Source organism: Drosophila biarmipes, chromosome 3L (genome assembly GCF_025231255.1).
Source record: "Drosophila biarmipes strain raj3 chromosome 3L, RU_DBia_V1.1, whole genome shotgun sequence".
In the NCBI taxonomy this organism is placed as follows: domain Eukaryota; kingdom Metazoa; phylum Arthropoda; class Insecta; order Diptera; family Drosophilidae; genus Drosophila; species Drosophila biarmipes.
The window spans coordinates 25,086,543-25,107,285 of NC_066613.1; the positions used below are offsets into that span (position 1 = coordinate 25,086,543).

Genomic DNA, 20,743 nt, shown 5'->3' on the forward strand with positions numbered 1-20,743 from the left:
ACAATGCTACCCCTTGTAAAAAAGTCAAAATTATTTAATTTTTTTAATTTTTAGAATCAGCTAGAAAAGGACATTAATCTATTATCTATCTTTTTAGTTCTCGAAATCAGTGCGTCTTTTAGGTTTCCGGCCATTTTTGACCACGTTATGCCAAAAAAGGTCAAGGAAAAACATGGGTTTTTAGACAAAACCCAATAGTCGTAATTTACACCCAAAAGAAACCCGTATTTTGGGCGAAACTATTAAAGTAGTGGTCCAAAAGTGGAATGTCATACCTTGCCGAACTCGTAATAAAATTTCCAATCGATTGACATGCACACCAAGAAATTTTAATTTTTAGAATCAGCCAGAAAATGACATAAATCTATTATCAATCTTTTTAGCTGTCCAAATCAGTGCGTCTTTAAGGTTTCCGACCATTTTTGACCAAGTTACGCCAAAAAGGGTCGAAGAAAAATATCGGTTTTTAGCGTAAAAAGAAAAGTCGTCATATAAAAAAAACTATTAAAGGGACAGCAAATATGACTTTATTTGTTAGTGGCATTCTTATTCAATAGAGTTATTTAATGCTGTTTCCATCCTCTGTTCGTTTTTCAAACCATATTTATCTTCCTGCTCGTTAAGTAACCCAACAATAAGCACATAATTAAAGGTGTGCATATCTGGGAACCTGGCAGACCTCATGAAATACTTTAATGCCTCGGGTTTAGTGATTTGAATCTTTTTGTCGCTGCCAAAAACAAAAGCGTCAAGGGAACTCCATTGTTCCTGCCAGCACTGAAGTGTCACCACGCTGGGCGATAATAAATCAGCCCCGGATAATGTCAACACCAAGGCCCCGCCGACCCCGAGTAAATATTTCTGCTGATGACTTTGTCGGCAGTGTCGTCCTAACAGTTTGATGCGTTTTTGATGCTACAAGGATTATCATTACTCGGGCTTCAAGTGGCGAATGGGGATGGTGATGGTGATGGTGCTGGGGCCTTGGATTGAGTCTTTGACAAACGACAAACAGTTTTTGGCTTTTTGCGTGGCGAGCATCGATGACAAAGTGTTGACCCTGTCAAGCTGTTTGCTAATTAATTAGCAGCCTTTTGTCCGAAACTTCGAAGCTGTGTAGCATCAAAAATTTAATTAATGTTGGCCATGTGAATCGCCGGAATTCCAAGTCTTCAAACTTCGCACTTGCTTTCTCCCGACGACGAAACGAGGGGCGGAGACAATGGCAAACAATGCCTAACATCGGGCATTGTGATGTCGCGTAACAAGGAGCACTTGTTCTCCATTTAATACACAACTAAATTCCCCAGGCCCCACTTCATCCGGCGGAATGACAATGAAGTAGGGAGCCGGAGGCGTCCTGACAGCTATCCACACTTGGGATCTGAACGTTAGTGCCAAGTGAACCCAACCACGGAAATTTCGCTTCATTTCGAACTTTTTTTCCAGCCCACGCAATCTATGTACACGGAAAAAAAATGATATAATACGAAATTAAATCTTCAATTTATGCAGATTTAAAAAAGAGTATGCATTTAGGCCTTAAGTAAGCTGTAACAATTTTATTGATATTTTTTCCCTGTTGTGCAGAATTTTTCGCAGTGATTCTGTTTGCCTCTGTACGCCAAAACACTCGCATAATTAGCTTTGAACGGCCCTCAATTACAGGGCAACGCAATCTCATCCCTTCGCAGGATAGTTGACAATTGGATGGGCAGATGCCACAAGCAGAAAATAAACAGGGCCCTGTAAACAACACCCGGCATTTCGAATTGACAATAAAACCAACGAAGGCCAAAGAAAACAATCGAATATAAATTACTCGCTTCATAAAACCGTATTGGTGGACTATTCAATGCCCTTACTTCTACTGGTACTAGAGCTAAAAAATGCATAACAATACATTTAGAAGTGGTTTTTATTTACCACTAAAAATAAATTATTTTCTACTCTCACATGCAAAATGTTGTAAAACCAGGTACGAAGAAATTTGGAAAAACTCGATAAAAATGGTAAAAATCCTTGCAGATTTGCTAGTTGTCCTTTTTCATTTCGTCGTCGGAAGTTATCATCAGTAAGCTATCCGAGGATCTTTCGGTGCCCGTCTCTTGGATCTCCATCTCGAATACCTTGGTTCCGGCACCCGACATTCTGCATCCACAATATGCCTGCTGACCACCACCGCAGGATATGATCGGAGGGGGTACGTACGGCTCCCCAGTACAAATAGGGCAATTTCGAGCTCTAAACGTGGCGATACAAAAGATGGTATTCCTTACCTTTAAAGATAACTTTAAGGGCAACTTACCCAGCTGCAGCTGCAAAGCCACCGATTGCCACAATCGGAACTATCATGATTTTCGTGTACAGGCACATGAGAAAGTGGGCCAGGATCAGCACGGGAATCAGGAAAAGGCCGCAAAGTAGGATTCCCACCCAGTAGCCGTTCTGCAAGTATATACATTATTAATTATAATACATTAAAAAATTAAAGTAAATATCTAAATGTTATTGTACTTCTTTCAAAAACTTTGAGACGTAATATATTCTTAATCATGCTTGAATAATTCTATAAAATTTGTTAGATTCTAGGTTTAGGTATTGAATTAAAAGTACTTTACTTTTCACCTTTTCTTAGTCGGAATCTAGTTTTTCAATAACCAGATACTACTTACTATCGGATCGACCAGTCGTCGGCACACCAGCTGGACGCTGCGATCGTAGATGTAGCTGAGGGGTCGGCAGTGGCCCACGTTCTGGTTGCACTGGGCCATCAGGTAGCCGATGTACTCCTCCGCCTGCTCGTCCACCACCAGGCTGAGGTTCTGGCCCAGAGTGTTGATGAACTGCACGCCACGGTGCTGGATGAAGTCCTCCGACCTGGCCACTGCCTGGAGCAGTATGTGGATGCTGGTGGCGAAGTTGTAGTTCTCGTACAGGATCAGCTTGTCGATGGTATTCAGCAGGCGGGTTATCTTCTTATAGTGCGACTGAAGTTTGCTCTCAAAGTGTTCGACGTAGGCCTTGAGGTGCAGGTGCTGGTTTTGGAAATTAATGACCGCCTCCTTGAAGCTCTTAGAGGATAGGGTTTCAGCCAGGTTCTTATACCTATCGGCCAACGTGTCCAGGCTGATTGGGGCGAACTGGTTGCACAGGATCTTTGTGTAGAGAGTGCTGTGATAGTCCGACAACTTCTCGTTTCGCATATCATTGAGTTTGCCCTTCTCCTCCGTATCCAGCAACACCACTTTGGACAGATCACCTTGGAAAACGTGCTTTTGCGGCCGTTCGTTGGTGATCACCTGTACTCGTATCAGATCGTCCACATCGTATATTCCATTTACCCGTAAGTAACTAAATATGGCCTCGTCCGAGCGACAGGCTGCGATGGCAGAGGATACTTTGAGGGGAGCCATTGTCGATGCATCTCCACGGGGCATTGCCTGCATGAGGTTTACCGAGGGTTCCAGGGTTCGGAATAGCGTGTTGTTCGACATATCTCTCAGGGGTGCACAGGCTCCCTCGTAGATCACCACCCCGAGAACAAAGTAGAACAGTCCCACCAGGAAAACAAAGGAGAGGATGCAGAACAACAGGATAATTGCACTGAGAAAAGGATAAAACATTAAAAAGTCAGAAGAAGAAATCAATATTGATAAGAAATTGTAGCACTGTTCATTTTATAAAACCTATCTTATTAAAACACTTTAAAAATCTATTTAATGATTGCTTCGTACTTACATTAGCAGAAACCAAGAACCAGTTACTTTGCTGCAAACACCATTCCCTGGACCTGTAGAGGTACTGCCCAGGCAACCGAAAAGCAGAGCAAATAACAAAAGCACCAGTACCTGAGGAATATTTATAATATTTATAATATTATAAATATTTGCCAAGGTAACGAAATAAAACAACTTACAATTATAATCAGTATGCAGACGACCAAGTTGAGTGTGGAACGGCTTTCGTTGAACCTTTCGTAGACATCGTCAAAGGACTTGGAGGAATTTAAAGTGGCCAAGTGAACTTGGCTGATGACGGCATCAATGGCATTGGTTATGAACTTCGCCTGCGACCTGAATGTTTCCTTGGCCAGGGAAATATCCCTTAAAATGGGCGGCGAAACGCGATCCAATTCCGACTTGATCTTCGCCTGGACTTCCCTCAGTCGAGCCAAACCCCTCTGAGGAAGATCTTGTAACCCGGCTGAAACGATCTTATCCAAGGCGTCAACATAAACTTTGCTGTCTGGCAGCTAAACGGGTAGACAATTTCCATATATTCGAATTTCAACGGAGCACCATCTTGGCCAGACTCACCCCCTCCATATTCAGACAGGTGGATGTGTCTAAGAACTGGATGTCGTTTTGGACCAAAAAACGTCTGCACTCGTCCACTCGACAAAGAACTGCCACCGCAAAGTTTGTCTCACGCTTTACTCCTCGCAAACCTGTTAAAAATAATAATTAATATTTCGGGACTAGAGTAATGTATGCCTTCTACCATCTCTCAATTGGGCGGTGAGGAAACGGATCTCTTTCTCCAAAAAGTTAACCTGCTTCATAAGATTTAATGCTCTTGGTGTATTAGTTAGAACTCGTGCCAGTTCCTCCATGGAATTCGCATCAGATGTGTCGCTCAAGTCCATGAAAACATGTACATGGGCCGCTGGGTACGATTTAAGGGATACAAAATGATAAATTAAATAGGGAAAAATAAATAGTTTGACTTGTAGATGATTTACGCTTACTTCCTAGAAGATCAGTGAGGTGTCTTTGCATTTCCTCGAAATTGTATACAAACAAATGATGGATGTGGTCTGATACGTCCCTCAGAAAGGTACAGGTGTCCTCGCTGCCCATCTTAATGGTCTTCGAGGTGTCCTCCAAACCCAAGTCCAGTGTTCGATTCGATAGGAATGCAATTACAAGGCCAAGACTGGATAAATAAAACAAAAGTTATTTCTAAAGAGTAAAAAGACATATTAAAACTTCTACATGATGGGCAGGATAAGTAGGAACAGGCAGGCCCCACAAATCAGACGTCGTCTCGCATCTCGGTGTTGTTCACAGGGCGGACATCCTTGTTTGCAGCGCCGACAGCAACAGAAACAGCAATAACAGATACTAAACCAAAGAAGAAGATCAGGAATATCGGTGTAAACAGAATTCTCGACCAAGAGAACTAACCCCAAACACGGTATAATGATAATGATGATCATGATACAGATCACCAAAAAAATGAACAACATGTAGCTCCTCAACAAATCGTCCCACTCTTCCTGCTCCGCTTTCGGTCCCAAAACATAGGTGTCATCGTTCCTCAACTTCACGTAGCCTAAAAGGGAATAGTTATAGTGCATAAATTTTTCATTAAAAATGAGGATACTTACCCGGTGGGATTGGTGGATCATCGGTGAAAATGCCACTTAGAATGCTCTCCCCGATTCTATAAGCGGGTTCCATGCCGCCAGTTTGGACTTCCGGTGCCGCCGAGTAGTTAACCACCGACAAATACTGGGTAAACTCCGCCAGGGGCCAATGCACCACCCCCATTTGTTCGTGGGTGGTGCCAAGTCCTTTGTATCCAGTACGCCAAACTTCCGAAGATATACATGGGAGAGAAGTCCCCAAAATCACAATATGAACCAACATCCTAAACAAGACCATTTCAGAGCAAGATTTCGCTTTAGTTTCAACCAATGGCGGAGTTTCAGTGGGCCTTCTGTAACTACTTATCAGTTCATTCAAAGCAGAGCCTTGAAGAACCTTCCCATTTCACGATCCAACAAACCTAAGGTAAAAATTCAAGTTAACCATACTCCTTTTACATTAATTTCACTCACCTTGTAAAAAAAAACTTTAAACTAATTTAATATGCACTTAAAATTTTACAACGCCTAAAATGTCCTTTTTTTTGTTCGAGTAGTTACAACTAAAGTAAAACTAATTTAAAATAACAGATAAGTCAGAAACTATTGTGTCATATAACATTACATATAATCAAAAATAATCCTAAAATTCCAGGAAATCCAAATGAAAACACCATCGAAAATACAATGCCCACTCGAAATGACTGGCACATTATTTTCCCATTGACTCACAAAGAACAGCTGAAAACACACAAATAGGCGAGTATAAATAGACAATATTTACAAATTGTGACATTCAATAACTTGGAAACATGCTGAGCTGACACCTATCGCGACCCACAGAAAGGACCAAGGGGGAAAAAAGGACAACAGATTGCAAAAACACACTTGGCGATGCCGCTAAGTATACCACACGTTTTGTGGGCCATATATTTTATATGCGGCTCCAGAAAATGTCTGGCGACGAAAAGCGCTTTAAACACACCAGAGGCGTGTCCATGGCAGCCATTTCGACAGCCAGCTGACAGGAGATGCACTCAAAAAATAAATTTCACAAAACTCCAAATACGGAGTCTCAGAAAAAAATATGTTAGAATAGCTTATATTACATTTACTGAATGCCACACTAATAAGTAGGGTTTAAATTTATACTTTCTTAATAATATTTTAAGGTGCCCAAAAGTATGCAGTGAACTAAGAATACTCCGTGTTCCAAATTTATAAATTGGGAGATACAATTGTAGTAAAAATTGTTGCATACTTTTAGATACATAAAACATTTGTATTTTTTTCCCTTTAAAATATTTTCAAATATTAGATTTTATTGATTGAAAATGAATTTATTTTGGGTGTGTATATTTTCTAAGTGCATTTACTAAAAAGAGAAGATGCTCGCTGATGAGGAGTAGCATCCCAGACGGCATCTGTCGGTCACGCTCGACGACGATGGCGATGAAGTGACGAACACACCGTGGATATTTTCCGTATTTCTTTTGTTGCTGTTGTTGGGACTGCAAGTGTTCGACTTTTGACAAGGGACCGGCTACCCGACAAAGGAAAGGCCCCAGATTGTGGGTGACATTGAAGGCAGGCCGCTCTTTTGCGGTATTGATTTTATGCAGAAATGGTTGGCAATAATAATTTACAATTTGTATGCGGTCTAGCAGAGGAACTCCAGCAAGTGGCCAAAACTGGGAAGGTAGGTATCCGGTACCAAGACTTTCTTCTTTGGGTCGCCCTCCTCGATGATCTTGTGGACCTCCTTCAGGCTATTTACGCCACTGCCAACCATCAAGGACTGAAAGCCGCAGTTCGCTGAGAAGTGGATATCGGTCTCAAGACTACAGAGAAGGAATAATATTAGCGGAACTTGTTTTTTAATGGGAATAATATGTATACTAAAACAAAGCTTGTTCTTAAAGGTTGTTCCGCTTTCCAAGAAAAACTTACGTATCGCCCACCATTAAGGTGCTCTCCGGCTTTATAAGACCGGATTGCAAGAGTGGAGCCGCCGTCCATGGATTGGGTTTCCCCAAAATCAATGGTTTTCTTCCAGTAAGGGCTTTCATGGCCGCCAAGGTGGCACCGGCTCCCACTATCACCCGATTATTGCCAATGGGATAGGCGGCGTCCAAGCAAGTGCCCAGGAATAAAATCCCCGGATTCAGCAGATAGGTGCCAGCACGCACCAACTTGGCCATGTTGAAGCCCTCATCCCGACCCACAATCACCGCCCCCACATCGGGATCAAGTTTTAAGTCCGCGACAAACTCGTTAATGGGCCTCTGCAGCGTTTCGGAAACTTTCGTAGAACAAACACCAAGTTTCTCCAGTTCTTGATGGATTCCTCTTTCGCCCATGACGAATGCCTTCTTCTGGAACTTCTTCATGAGCAGAAAATTGGCACACGAAAAGGCCGAGGTCAGGACACTATCCTCCTCGATCGTAAAGCCCAGATCCTTTGCCTTGTTGGCCATATCCAATCTCGAAATCTCCGAGTTGTTCGACACAATGAAGGTCTTTCGGCCGGAGGTACTCAGTTGATTAAAGGTATCCACTGCCCCATCGAGGGCCTTCGCAAAGTGCCAAAGGACTCCGTCCGCATCGCAGATCACCGATTCGATGGAGGACAGCCACTGGCGAACCCGCTGCTTCGGCAGCTTGGTCAGGTCGGAACAGGTTTGCTTAAACATACCGATCGGATCCTGTGTTCTTAAATCTGAATATTGACTAAAAACTAGCCGGAACTGTGATCGCTTAAAATATTTTGTAAGCAAAATGGAACAGTAGTAGAATTCCCCCAACCATTTTCTAATACTTAAATATTAGTAAGTTTAAATGCAGAATTATATGAAATAGGTGGCCTTTTAATCCGTTTTCAGTAGACATGAATTGCTAACTTCATAGTTTATTAAGCGAAGACTTTGTTATTGACATTTCATCTATTTCGAGAGGATAAGAAGGGCAAAAGGTTGGAAAGTTTTGGCACATATAGATCGGGGACTTGCTGATATAGAGAGGGAACCTTGGATGCCTGAGCCTCGATGGCATCCTGGTAGCTATTGACCCCTGTGCCCACTAACAGAGTTTGAAAGCCGCAATTGTATCCAAATTGAATATCCGTATTCATGCTGCCGGTAATAAGCATTATTAATATTATTATGCTGTCATGCATATATCTCTTTAATATTTATAGTTATTGAAACTCACGTATCTCCTATGATTAAAGTCCTCTCTGGTCGGATAGCTCCTCGACGCATCAGGTCGATGCACATATAGGGATTGGGTTTCCCGCAGGTGAAGGGCATCCGCTGACTGGCGGCCTGGATGGCGGCCACCACAACCCCTTCGCGGGGAACCATTCTTACAGGAGTGGCGGGAAAGGCCACATCGCGACTTGTGGCCACGAACATGACCTGGGGATCCTTGAGATAGCAACTGGCCTTTGTCAATTTGATCGCATTGAAATCTTTATCATCTCCCACCACCACTGCACCCACATCGGAATCCAGAAGCAGGCTGTGGATGTGTTCTGGCGTCGGAAAAACCTGTGGCGACGATTGATCCAATGGTAGCGATTCGATGCCCACCAACTTAAGTTCATCAACGATTCCCTGGCCGCCCACCACATAAGCTTTCTTCTCGAATTTCTGCTCCTTTATGAATTTGGCTAATGTCTTGCCCGAGGAAAGGATCTCATTTTGGGCCACCAAGAAACCCATTTCCTGGGCCCTCCGGCAGATTCCCGCCACCGAAGTTACTGAGTTATTAGTGCATATATAGGCCTCTTTGCCCATGGCGCGCAGAGCGTTAAAGGTTTCCGGTGCCTTATCAATGGTCTTATCGTTGTTCCATAAAACTCCCTCTCCATCGTATATGATCGTGTCGATGGTCTTCAGCCACTGTTGTATACTGTACTTGTTGAGGCCCAGAATTTGACAAGAGCCCTTCTGGACCCACTTATTCAGGGCCAAATTCATTGTTATTTTTGAAGGATTTACCTTCTTGTGAAAGAAACTATAGAATAAAATTGATTGCTTGATCAAGGCATATTCTCACACAAAAGTGGATGGAAGGTATTTAAACATATTTTCAAAGGAATATGTAAAAATGCAGTAGTTGCTGTTTCCAAAAGCATTCCTATATTGCTTTGTTTTGGTACTCGTTTAAAAAGAATTCAAATAAGAATGAGTCACGTTCTGCGAAGTAAATCAACGATCATTTTCTTATCGCTAACATTGGCGCCATTTTCAGATTTAATTATTTTTATTTTGGCTGGGAGAGTATCGTGTAAATAAAAATCGAGGCTGTCGTGTTAGCGTTCTTGCTTATTACATTTTAAATGTTATCTTAAATTTATTTTTAGTCCAATCAACATGCTGCTGCGACTTCAAAACATTGGACCTCCGTTGAAAGCGTTTTTATCATCCACGGTCAGTCGTGTTTGCTTCTTTGTTAGGAAAAGATATTTTATAAAAATGCAGTTGCCTTTTGAATTTTTCGGTATAATTGTTGTTAAAATTATTCAATTATTGTGGTCACTTACTAGGATTAAAACTAAATGTTATCAAAATTTCATTGCTTCTGTTCTTTCAGTCATGGTGACATCAATGATCTGCAATATCCTTACCATCGCCGTTTATCTTTTCGTAAAGAAACTTCAAAATACACTTGGAAAGTGCATTATGAGCTGCCTTTTCAGCATGGTCATGGCGCACTTTATTTTGGTACTCCATAAGCTGGATGTGCTAGTGGAAGGCGTTTCCTCAAATAGTTGGTTTATGAATTTGTTGTTCGGATAACCAACACTTTCTAACATTTCTATTTTTTGCAGTATTTATTTTCTTTGTGATTGCCTACGTTTTATGGCTTTCTGCCATAAGTTTTCATTTGTGGAAAAGCTTCAAATCGGTCAAGAAGGAAGAAGATTGGTATCAATTTTTGGTCTACAGTGCTCTTGTCTGGATCACGGCTGCTGTCATAATAGGAATTCGTTATTTCATGAATAAATTCGAGTTGGAGAACGCATTCGGTAAATTACATAATATTTTAAAGCTCGTTGATAAAATAATTGTTTAAATTTGAGTTTTGATTGTATTTTGAAACTGACATTGTCAGTTATGTTTCGTTACCTAGGCTGGCTGCTGCTGAGTATCTTCAACTTGATCATGTTCATTTTGACTGCTATTCACATTTGGAAAGTAAAGAGAGATCTGAAGATGTGTACAAGACAGGAAGAGACCACAACAACTTGCCTTGATTTCGACAACCAAACGTAAGACCAATTTTTCTAAATCTATATCGATGTATAATCCTTGATTTGTTTTCCACATAAAGGCTTGCAATTTTTCTGCGATTGTTCGTCATGGTGGATGTCTCTTGGTTAATTTTTTCAATTATTTTAATTGTTACATTTTTTAAAGACGTTAATCCATTTCTTAATCTGATCATTAGTGTTCATTACTTTTTTGGCATTTTCAATTTTATTTTACTTGTTTGTAAGCGTAGTACCATAAAACTGATCGAGGAAAGGTAAGCTCTATTTGATTTAAAAAGACTTTCAATTAACCTCAAACTTTGCTTTCAGCATTCGAGAAAGACGGCCTTCTTTAAAAACCCTATATTAACTATGTGCTCAGTTTCTTATTCTCAGTTTTCTACATTTAAAAAATACCTTTTAAGCTACAACACATATTGTCAAACGAATATTGTGAAAAATAAAAAATATATCCATAGCTTTAAAATTTTTGAGACATAAAGTTCCTAACGAATCGATATAATACTATCATTATCTTTGTTGTAAAGATATAATCTGCCGAGTAATTATAACTCGTTTGCGAAGATCTGATGAAGTAGTACCTTGAACTATTGCCCCATAAGCAAAACCAAAATGTTTTTGGGCGCGGAACTAGATTAGTTTGCAACAGTTTTGGCTGCACGGCTGTCGTAATCAATAGAAAGTTTTCTCCGGGTGTCTGGGAAAACCCAGAACCCGCTTTTCTGCTTTTCAGCTGTCGGCGACGAGTCCCCGGGAAAATGTCATCGGCGACGCATTTAATTCACTAAACTTTGCACATTTGTTATTTGAAATGGAAAGGAAGGGAATGGATCGGTCGAGGACCAAGTTGCAGTTTGGCGGTGTGGCAAACGCCGCGGATAACTTTTAATTGTGCGCAATGAGCGAAGGTCAAGTCAAGCGGTGAATTCAAGGGGAGTTCCATGGTGTTCTTGGGGTCGGTTGAGGGTGAGGGAAACCACCCACTGCTCCCTCCCACTTTTCTGGCCCACCCTCCCAGGGGAGCCGCTTCTGCTGGTGGCGACGAATTTTCGCCTCTTCATGTGGACACAGAAATAAAATAATATATATTTGTTGTTTAAGAGTTATATATGTTAAAATTAAAGAAAAGTTGTTTAGCTTCCTTGCCAATAAGATACCTATTTTATCGTATATAATGTGGAAATTTCACACACGAATCTCGACTTTATGAAGATTTTTTCTGTGTAAATTTAAGTTAAGTAAATATTTTGATCAGTGCACGCCACCGGCTGTCAGCTGGCTTGCCCCGTTGCGCCAATTAAAATGGCATTCGCCTTCATTGTTGATAACGTTGTCGCCTTCGAGGAGCGACTTTCGAGCGGCCTCCAAATCCGACACTTGTCCGGCTGCAAAGCCAAAGTCGGGCCAGAATCCCGGATTCCGTCGCACCTTGACATAAATTCATTAAATCTCTTTTCCCTACGGCCACTTCGCCCCGGGACTGCGAGCATTTAGCGGATTTCTCCAGCTCTCTGAACGGGTCCGTGTTGAATGGCCGGCGGTCAAAAGTGTGCAGAGCACCTACCCCCACCTTCCGGGACTTTAAAAAAGCAACCCAAATTGGCAAACGAGCTGAATTTGCGGCGGAATTTATGGCCGGGCTGCCCGAGGGGTAAATCAAAAGCTAACGAGCGAGTTTTGCGCTTGCCACCAGACCAACAAACGCGATTTTTCAAATTTCCGCTGGTAAATAAGGAAGAGTTTACACGATACTTATGCGAACAAATTGTGGCGGGATTAATTAGCATTCCGAAAGCATTTCCCTTTAAATACTTTAAGTCTTAAGTATTAAATTTACGTTGAGTATAACGTGGAATTTGATTTAATGGAGACAAATAACTTTAAGAACACACCAAACATTCGTTAAAGATCTGGCAATCTGGCAAAATAATATATAGATTTCCCAATTAAATTGTTCTTATACCTCGATACAAAAAAGGCCTTGAAATACTGGTCGCCTGTCTGCCCAAATTGGTTTTAAAAAAATGTTTATGTTTTGTTGTTTTACCTGGGCAGGAGTTTTGGGCAAGTGGGCAGCTGCACACGAAGCCTACTCAATTTGCTCAAGTGGAAAACGCTTTTTCCGTTTGCCTAGATCTCAATTTATTCGAGTATCGGGCTTAAAAGTACATTGACAGATGGGGTGGATTCGAATAGAATGCATTTTCCGAAAAAAATAAGAAAAAAACTAAGAGCTACAGGCGAATTCCAATCGCCAGACATCGAGAGCAACAGTAATAAATGAAATTTTAAGCACAAAGTTTGGTGAACTTTTTCCTTGAGTTTTTGTTTTTTTTTCTTTTGATTCCCGACCCCAAACCAAAAAGAAAACGGAGCGAGACCGAAACAGAAACTTTTTTATTAAGTTTACAAGGCCAAGTTAATTTCCCGGACCCTGGGGCCTCCGCCTGTTTTCCCTAATTAATACCTCGAGACGGGCTGCCCTGAAGTAAGGGATAAGAACAAATCCACTTGATTTATATGCTAATCAAGCTTGGCCTGTGGGCACAACTAACACATCGGGCCATCGACAGTTTCTTAAATCGAATCGAAGTGCAGGAAAAAAGCCCTACTGACAGCGGCCAATAGGGCGAACTTTAAATTATCCGCTATCAGCGAATAAATCATCCACAGATACCATCATCAGCTGGGTCACAAGGCGCAATTATTTGTCCACAATGGATTGCTCTTTGCACGAATGGCTGCCACTTTCGACTCCTTCTGGGGCTCGAGGACTTCCTCGGAATGCTCAAGTCGTTTTCACACAGGAGGATAAATCATTATAAGGCACTTCCCATTAAACAGCCAAAGATATACATTAAGTTAAAGTTTAAAGAATAGATTTTATAAATACAATCATAAATACAAAAATTCGTGTTAAAATACTTTACAACGTTTTTAGAAAGAAATATTTTTAAAAATTTCAATGAATACACATAATAATAATTTTGCAAATCTATTGTTTATTTATTAACCTCTAAAAATAAAATTATAATTTTCATTTATAAACTTGAATAAAAATCCTTTCTAAATTCGTTCAATACCTGCAGTACCTATTCTTCCTCCAACCCATATACCCTCGGTTAACCCTCGAACTCGATCCGAGTCTAATCTTTTTTGAGTGGTGAGTGATGGACAGGCTTGGGGAACAACAAGCCTCGTCTCGAAAGCTTTCTGTTGCATTTCACCGGCTTACGAATGCTAAGCAGAATTGAAACGTTTTGCTGTTTCACAGATAAGGCACTGGGACCGGAAGGAAGGGAAAATCATAAATACGAGGCGCATTCCATTGCCATGGTGATTTCCATAAATGCTACAGACAATTATTCGCTAAAGCTACGAGTTAAACTACTCAGGCCAGATTGAAGAACGATAATGAATCCCGGGATTTTGCAAGCAATGCAAAAAGCGGAAACACGTGTCTGATGCAGGGCAAAAATAAAGCAGATATGTGGATACTTCAGAATGTCCTTCGTTGTTTTGCATCCGTAAAATGTGACAAGAGGATTGGAAATTTGCAAGGATTTATTAACGTTGGTGGCGCCTAATAGAGCGGATTTTTACAAATTTCTTACTTTTTTCCATTTAACTATTTTACATCAAATCAGGAAACAGCTGCTGTTTTCTCAGTTTAATAAGAAATTTATTTGTCCAATTAAACTTACTTAATAAATTAAGCTTTCTTATTTCATATTATATTTTATTATTATGAACCTTTTGCGTGAAAATATGTTTGATTTAATTTAACTATAATATATATTATCAAAAACGTTTCTCTGCGAATTCGAATAATTTTAATTCATTTTGTATGTAATGGAAGGTAATTGCTTTATTGATTGCATCTTTTTGATTTCATTAACTTGTAAATTTCTGATTTCCGTCCTATTTCCCACCTTGCATGCATTTTTAATTGTATTAACTACAATTGGCTGTTCGAATGTAAGGGCCGACTAAATGCCAATCAGTGCACCTTATTCGGTTGCACAAAATGTAAATGCCAACTAGCAGTGGCTTAAAGTGAGGGCCAGCCGTCTGTCGCTGGTCGAAAATGGCCCTGGCCCACGCTGCGTATGAGCAATGCCACAGTTAAAGCCTTGAGGGTGGCAATAAAGGACTTTTGTGCTGGGCGGCGGTTTAGCTCTCACCGAGCGTGCATTAAACCAAATTACAGCACATTATAATTTGTGTGAAAAGTGTCCCCGAAAATTCATTTGCGAGATCCAAGATTTGACAGCCAACCGGCAGACATGAAAATGTACGACAATATATATTTTTATGTACTGCAGATAGCAATGGGCCCAAGGCCAAAGCATTTGGCAGATGAACAAATAAAATGGGCAAGATTGTGGATCTGTGTGCAAGGCTTTCGAATGTGCAGGACTCGATGTTTGTTCACGTCTTAAATTAATCTTAGTCAGCAAAAGTGTATCCCATTTAACAAGATGAGACAGAGAAAGGTGAGTAATAAGGCTGCCATGCTAAGCAATCCAAATAAACATACTTAGGGAATCTTTAAAATCAGATCTTTAAAAAGTATTCAATTAAGATAAGTTGTGGACCTTGTTTGAAGGTTTTATTCTTGAAGCGAAAAAGTAGGAAGTTGATGAGTTTTTTCTTAATAAAGTAAAAAACGGGAAACCAAAGTTCAATACTTCGAGAAGCCCCTCTATGGAATGTTGGTTTTCAATTACTGCCAGCAATATGTATCGCAACCCAGTGGCATTCCACAAAAATGAGAGAACCAATTCGAGACTGAGACTCTGCCATGATGCCATCTAATTTCTGTCGGTTTTGTGCATCTGCGAATGCCTGATTTTGTGAATATGGATATGGGTGTGCGCAGGTTCAGGACCAAGTCAAATATTTTCCCACATCGATTGATGGCTCAACGCTGAACAACAAATAGTCGCACATATTTCAGGCACAATTAAAGCTGAGGCTCCCGCAACACGCGACGTCAATCATTGTAATTTATAACGTAAGCGGAAGCGTAACCAAACTTAAGCCATTATTTCCGCTTTATGGAATAAATGCCGCCGACTGTGCTTCTGTTTTCGTTTTTTTTGCCACAATTTTCCCTTAGTTTTCCGACTGTTTACAGTTACTTTAGCGTTTGTGTTTGTTCTCGCTTTCGTTTCGTTTTTGTTGCACATTTGCATTTCGTGTTCCGCTGACCCCTCACCTCTGACCCCTGTCCGCCAGCTGCCGCCACAAACTGCTGCCCATTTCATAAATCATTTGTTACTCACGCACACATGTGTAAAAAGCACACACACAAATGCACTGAAAACATAAGCCCAGATATAAAAAAACAATAAGAAACTAAATATATTAAATCAAAATTGTATATTATTTTAAAATCTTGTAAATCTTTTTTAGTTACTTGAAAATAATTTTTCTTAATCTGTAATTCATCTTACAGTTTTCGAAATTAAGGTTTGGGTACAACATATTTTTTTAAGGCGTATTGCGAGTAGAGTTTCAGACTGCCGCGCATTGATTTACAGCCGCATAAAATGCTTCACTTACAGCTCTTCTTCACCGAAACTTACACATGCGCTTACATTTCCCAAGTGGGGGAATATTAATTTTATATTTATTATGCAACCGACTGAAAAGGCCAACCATCAATATCAAATAAACCAATTACACAATAATGGCAATAAGCTGATTAAAGTCGGGCTGCCCAGCAAAGTATGCTACATAAATCGTTGCGTTAAACATTTATTTGATATAGCTGGTGTAAAGTGAGCATGAATGCATAACATTTATTGGGCCATTTAACAGCAGTCAAATAATAATTTGAAAGCAATAATCAACTAAGCTTATGCTCATTGGAACATATTGTTATTATCTTTGGAATGTTTCATGATTGTTAGGAACATAAAATAAAAATTTAAATCTTTACAAGCCTTATTTCAAAATTGCCTCAAAATGACAAATATATTTTAAAATATTTAGTAATCTTTTTTTAGGGCTTCCAAAATAAAAGCAATTTTATTAATTGAGGTATGCCCCCCGTCGAGTTTTAGGCAGAATAGTGCCAGGAGTATTCTTAGAACCCACTGCGATAAATGAGCCCATGGCAACAAAACATGGCCAAGACAAGGAGCACGAGTCCTGCCAACGTGCCACGCCCACTTTCACTTTCGCCCCATGGCTTTCTAATCAGCGAGCAATTGCTGACCCAAATTTTTGCTCGCTAGGACTTAACCAAAGCCAAAGGCCAAGCCATAGATGACAATTTAATAAAGCAAATTGAGAGGCTTGCGGCGAAAGTTTCCTTGGTATTTGGATTAATCCATGCCACATCGGCAGCCACACCCGCGCCCACATCCGCACCAGCCTTTGAGAGTCGTTAATCAATTAGGTTGCCGCTCTTATACGATTGCTTTGCTGGCATGTGGATGTGCGATTATATATGTGTTGCCACTTAAGCTGTTATGTATTGATTCAATTCCGTAAAAACGATGCCCCGCCACGCGCAAATATAATTAATGATCGAGTGTCAACAGAACAAAAAACTTTAGTCATCTCGAATGCATTATGTAAGGCGGCGTATTGAATTTCATTTAGCACGCGTAGCCAAGTTTTCCCACTCGAGTTTCCACGGCGGGTACTTGACCGGATAAAGTTGTCCGGCCAACATTTATGTGCTGCCATTTGTTACGTTTCTGTTTGCTGTTTTTCCTCGCAGGGGATCCTTAATGTCAAACTACCAAGTCTGTCCATTTTTCCAGTGGTGTACTTAAAGTTTCGCAGGTTATTGGGATGTTAAAAATAGATGCTTGGAGTACATTAATCAAGGTAATTGTCTGAATGAAAATTTCATATCTTTATTTACTTACTGTGATGTGCCAAATAATATTGTTATTTGAAGTTGATCAACGTGGGTTGGAAAATGTGTATTTACAATTTTAGGAAAATTAACCTTATTAAATAGCACAATAAAAAATTAAATAAAATATTATTTTAAATCGGATAAAAATATTTTCTATATATACCAATTGTGCGGATATCACGTTTTTCTTGGCTAAAAGAAAACGAATTTTGTTGTTAAAATAATTTTATTTATATAAAACCACCTAGGAACTGAAGCTTTCACCACAGTTGTGCATTGCAGGGCATTCTGCTCTCCATAAATTTACAGCCGTAGTCGCCGCCGCCCCTGCAGCTTCAACGCATTATAAATATTTACGAGCCGCCCCGCTCGGCAGGATTCCATGGAGGACACGGACATCTTGGCTAGTGTGCGTCCTCATGACGACACATCCCAGAGCCACATGGCCAGAGTCCATTCCCGCAGGACACACGCCATCAGCTCTCTTGCCGATCCCTTCTCCGCCCCGCGGGAAACCGAGGGACGCAGTGCAGCCGGAGGCATATTAATGATGTCTTTACGGCGGCCTCATGGGCATTGGGAAATTCCTCGGTGCAACTGGCTTACACAAAATTTACGAGCGTAGTGCATCCATCTGGTAATTAAAAAATAGAAAACACTTTACTCGTAAACGCTGATTTATGTGGTTGCAGCAGGCAATACAAATTTTGGCTGCAAAAGGGAATTTTAAATGCCAACTTTTCGTAGGGGAACTCTGGTTTAGTTGATATTTTAGTACTTCATAAGTTTAAAAATCACTAAAAATAAAAAAAAAAATAACAAGCACAATGAGATGAAAAATAATAGTTTGTTTTCTTATTGAATTTTCTGCGAAATAATTGACATTGGGGAACTAAAATCACTAAGTCCTTTCTACGCCCCAGAGAATTTTACTTAAGTTACAGAATTTTAAATTCCCTACGCATTTTTTTTTTTTGAGTGCACTCTTACGCATTACTTACTTGCTTGCCAATCTGTCAACTGTTTTACGGCTGACTGCGTGTGGGACGTGCCCCCGGAAAACTTTTAAGGACGTACCTTTTAAGAAGCCTTTTGAGAGAAATCCTAGAGCCACGTGCTTACCCCTCGAATACCCACCGATACAAATACTTCGAGAGCAGTACAATGTTGCAACTCCAGGAGGAGGAGGTGACTGCCAACTCCCAATGCACATGACAATCCACCTAATTGAGCCATAAATAAGAGCGAGGCTTTATTTCAGGTTTCTAGTTTCTGGTTACCGAGGGTCCAGAAGTGTGGGCCTACAACGGCGGCTCTGGTTGGGCCTCGACCACAAAGTTGAAGACACCATCCTCCGTTTGCATGGGAGCCTGTTGGGTGATTTGGAAGCGCTCCGGGTTTTGGATGACCTTGAACATGGCCACCACTTGCTGACGCAGGGGATTCAAAAACGTCAGGGCGTCCTTGAACTGGCGCCCCAGCGCGGGCGGGATATTGTCCTCCATATGGGATATCAGGTCGGCCAGAATCGCCTCCATATCCGCGCTGTTCTCGCGACCCATCTTGCCATTGAGATAGAGTATGGTCTGTAGGTTGCAGACGAACTCCCGGGTGCGATCCGATTCTATCTTCAGGGATTTCTCACTGCCGGCCGTCTTGAGATCCAGTTCCGCCTGCAAGCGACACTTCTGATAGACTTCGCTGGCTGGACGGCCACCCCTGGCGTCCTGCTCCTCCTCCTGCTTCTGGTACTCGGCCAAGTGCTCGTAAAGGACGTGCAGCGGTTCCAGGACATCCGAGTTGACCCGATGCAGGGTTATCATATTGGCCGCATAGCGACGCTGGAGTTTCTCCCGTTGAGGTGTCATCTTGGCATCGCGACGACTGCCCGAGAGGGCGGAATCCTTGCCGCTCTCGAAATCCTCGTTCATTTGGGTTATTTCCATCACGGTTTTCTGCTTAACGTCCAGTAGTTTCGTCACCTGCAGCACGGATTCGAGCAGCTCCTTGGTATACCTCTTATTGCCAAACGCCTCGTTCTTGGCCGTCTCCGTCTTTAACGGAGCCGATTTAATGCCGTGCATCATAATGGACAATGGCAGAGTCGTGCTTTCCTGATCCGAATAGAGCCGCGAGTCCTGAAGACTGAGCACGGCTGTTGTGCCGTTCTTGGAGAAGCGCACCAGATAGCTACTGTCCTGCGGATCGTAGTCCATGACATGGCCATCGATGATGCCCTTGAGCGAGTGTCCCTGCAGGAACCCGACGACCTTGGCATCCGGGGCCAGGGGCAGGGGAATGCGCTTGGGTATCAGCTCCAAGAAGGGGCCGTCCTCCTTATGGTTGAATCGATACTGCTGCAGCTGCCGGACAATGCGGCGCGAGCGCTCCATCTCCTGGCGCTCCTGTTCGATGAAGGCTGGCGAGAATCGGCGGGCCTTTCCCATGTTCCGGCGCAAGAGCTGCCATCCCCTGCGTGGCAGGTAGCGGGTCTTCAGCATCGGGCAGCACTCGCATATGAAGCGCTCCATGTCGTAGGAGCAGGCCAGAATCGGTTTGTCCAGAAAGGAGTCCACGAACTCGCACCAGATCCACTGATGTGAGCTGAGTTGCTGCAGGAAGTTGTACAATCTACCGGAGGCGATAGGAAAGTTAGGTTACTAAGCAATTCTAGGGGAAATCTACTTCACCAACCTCTTCCCCGGTATGGAGCAAATGGTATGGTGTTCTTCCTTTTCTTCTTCCTCTCCGGAAGAACATCCTTCGCTTTGGTACAACTCTTTTGCTTCATCATCTTTAACCGTGTTCCGCTTGCTGAAATCGGGTCGCTTCACAAACAAATCATCTTCCTCACAGTCTTGCTTGGGTTTTTTTGGTTTCTTCTGCTGACTTTGGCGGATCTCTGTCATACTATAAATAACACCAATATGATTAAATGTTTATTTTATAGCTTACGCATAGTGTGAAATATTAGATTTGCAAAATAGTATATACAATATTCCTACGTTGTCGTGGCCAGCAATCCAATATTAGCAAGAAACTCTTTTTCTTCGTAGTTTTCAGCTTGGTTTTTTGAGAACTTAATAGATTGTGGATCAAATGACATGCTGCAGCAGACTCCTAGGTTTATTTTATTCAAATAATTTCGTCAGCAAATGTTACGGAACTAATAATCAATTTTCATTTGACATTTGGCCCCTGGGCTCCCAGCATA

General features: G+C 41.5%; 5 protein-coding genes across 7 annotated transcripts; 1 reads left to right on the plus strand and 4 right to left on the minus strand.

Annotated features, from left to right (window-relative positions):
- Positions 1–1,900: 1,900 nt before the first annotated feature.
- Positions 1,901–5,953, minus strand: LOC108034553 (prominin-like protein). The gene is made up of 12 exons (XM_017109481.3): positions 5,846–5,953; positions 5,393–5,793; positions 5,190–5,337; positions 4,998–5,126; positions 4,751–4,938; positions 4,504–4,668; positions 4,320–4,450; positions 3,920–4,255; positions 3,742–3,851; positions 2,676–3,606; positions 2,309–2,448; positions 1,901–2,244 (listed from the first exon to the last, which is right to left on the minus strand). Exons 2-12 carry the CDS (start codon positions 5,667–5,669, stop codon positions 2,034–2,036), a joined length of 2,766 nt encoding a protein of 921 aa, XP_016964970.1. The 5' UTR covers positions 5,670–5,793; positions 5,846–5,953; the 3' UTR covers positions 1,901–2,033.
- A 987-nt stretch (positions 5,954–6,940) lies between these two features.
- LOC108034657 (glycerol-3-phosphate phosphatase) lies at positions 6,941–8,109 on the minus strand. The gene is made up of 2 exons (XM_017109595.3): positions 7,322–8,109; positions 6,941–7,212 (listed from the first exon to the last, which is right to left on the minus strand). The coding sequence occupies exons 1-2, from the start codon at positions 8,062–8,064 to the stop codon at positions 7,032–7,034; spliced, it is 924 nt and encodes a 307-aa protein (XP_016965084.1). The 5' UTR covers positions 8,065–8,109; the 3' UTR covers positions 6,941–7,031.
- Positions 8,110–8,263: 154 nt separating this feature from the next.
- Positions 8,264–9,408, minus strand: LOC108034684 (glycerol-3-phosphate phosphatase). The gene is made up of 2 exons (XM_017109624.1): positions 8,582–9,408; positions 8,264–8,502 (listed from the first exon to the last, which is right to left on the minus strand). Exons 1-2 carry the CDS (start codon positions 9,349–9,351, stop codon positions 8,310–8,312), a joined length of 963 nt encoding a protein of 320 aa, XP_016965113.1. The 5' UTR covers positions 9,352–9,408; the 3' UTR covers positions 8,264–8,309.
- A 407-nt stretch (positions 9,409–9,815) lies between these two features.
- On the plus strand, positions 9,816–11,102 carry LOC127010854 (probable G-protein coupled receptor Mth-like 12). Of its 3 annotated transcripts, none has more exons than XR_007763678.1 (6): positions 9,816–9,874; positions 9,968–10,144; positions 10,206–10,403; positions 10,458–10,646; positions 10,709–10,903; positions 10,959–11,102. XR_007763678.1 is itself a non-coding variant. In XM_050886164.1 (6 exons), exons 1-6 carry the CDS (start codon positions 9,850–9,852, stop codon positions 10,996–10,998), a joined length of 792 nt encoding a protein of 263 aa, XP_050742121.1. In that variant the 5' UTR covers positions 9,822–9,849; the 3' UTR covers positions 10,999–11,102. The 3 variants fall into 3 exon arrangements, 2 of the variants coding, with proteins under 2 accessions (XP_050742121.1, XP_050742122.1); XM_050886164.1 differs by having other exon boundaries at positions 9,822–9,874; positions 10,490–10,646; XM_050886165.1 differs by having other exon boundaries at positions 9,822–9,874; positions 10,508–10,646.
- Positions 11,103–18,756: 7,654 nt separating this feature from the next.
- On the minus strand, positions 18,757–20,705 carry LOC108034621 (protein lin-9 homolog). Its single transcript, XM_017109557.3, has 3 exons — positions 20,535–20,705; positions 20,224–20,439; positions 18,757–20,160 (listed from the first exon to the last, which is right to left on the minus strand). Exons 1-3 carry the CDS (start codon positions 20,633–20,635, stop codon positions 18,831–18,833), a joined length of 1,647 nt encoding a protein of 548 aa, XP_016965046.1. The 5' UTR covers positions 20,636–20,705; the 3' UTR covers positions 18,757–18,830.
- Positions 20,706–20,743: the final 38 nt, after the last annotated feature.

Coding starts and splice junctions, on each gene's coding strand:
- LOC108034657 (XM_017109595.3), bottom strand. CDS start 8,064: ATGTTTAAGCAAACCTGTTCCGACCTGACCAAGCTGCCGAAGCAGCGG. Junction 7,213..7,321: donor ACCTTAATGGTGGGCGATAC/GTAAGTTTTTCT, acceptor CCTTCTCTGTAG/TCTTGAGACCGATATCCACT.
- LOC108034621 (XM_017109557.3), bottom strand. CDS start 20,635: ATGTCATTTGATCCACAATCTATTAAGTTCTCAAAAAACCAAGCTGAA. Junction 20,440..20,534: donor GGATTGCTGGCCACGACAAC/GTAGGAATATTG, acceptor TGTTATTTATAG/TATGACAGAGATCCGCCAAA. Junction 20,161..20,223: donor TGCTCCATACCGGGGAAGAG/GTTGGTGAAGTA, acceptor CGCCTCCGGTAG/ATTGTACAACTTCCTGCAGC.
- LOC127010854 (XM_050886164.1), top strand. CDS start 9,850: ATGCAGTTGCCTTTTGAATTTTTCG. Junction 10,404..10,489: donor CGAGTTGGAGAACGCATTCG/GTAAATTACATA, acceptor TGACATTGTCAG/TTATGTTTCGTTACCTAGGC. Junction 10,647..10,708: donor CTTGATTTCGACAACCAAAC/GTAAGACCAATT, acceptor TTCCACATAAAG/GCTTGCAATTTTTCTGCGAT.
- LOC108034684 (XM_017109624.1), bottom strand. CDS start 9,351: ATGAATTTGGCCCTGAATAAGTGGGTCCAGAAGGGCTCTTGTCAAATT. Junction 8,503..8,581: donor ACTTTAATCATAGGAGATAC/GTGAGTTTCAAT, acceptor TATTACCGGCAG/CATGAATACGGATATTCAAT.
- LOC108034553 (XM_017109481.3), bottom strand. CDS start 5,669: ATGGTCTTGTTTAGGATGTTGGTTCATATTGTGATTTTGGGGACTTCT. Junction 4,939..4,997: donor CTACTTATCCTGCCCATCAT/GTAGAAGTTTTA, acceptor TTATTTATCCAG/TCTTGGCCTTGTAATTGCAT. Junction 2,245..2,308: donor GGCTTTGCAGCTGCAGCTGG/GTAAGTTGCCCT, acceptor CGCCACGTTTAG/AGCTCGAAATTGCCCTATTT.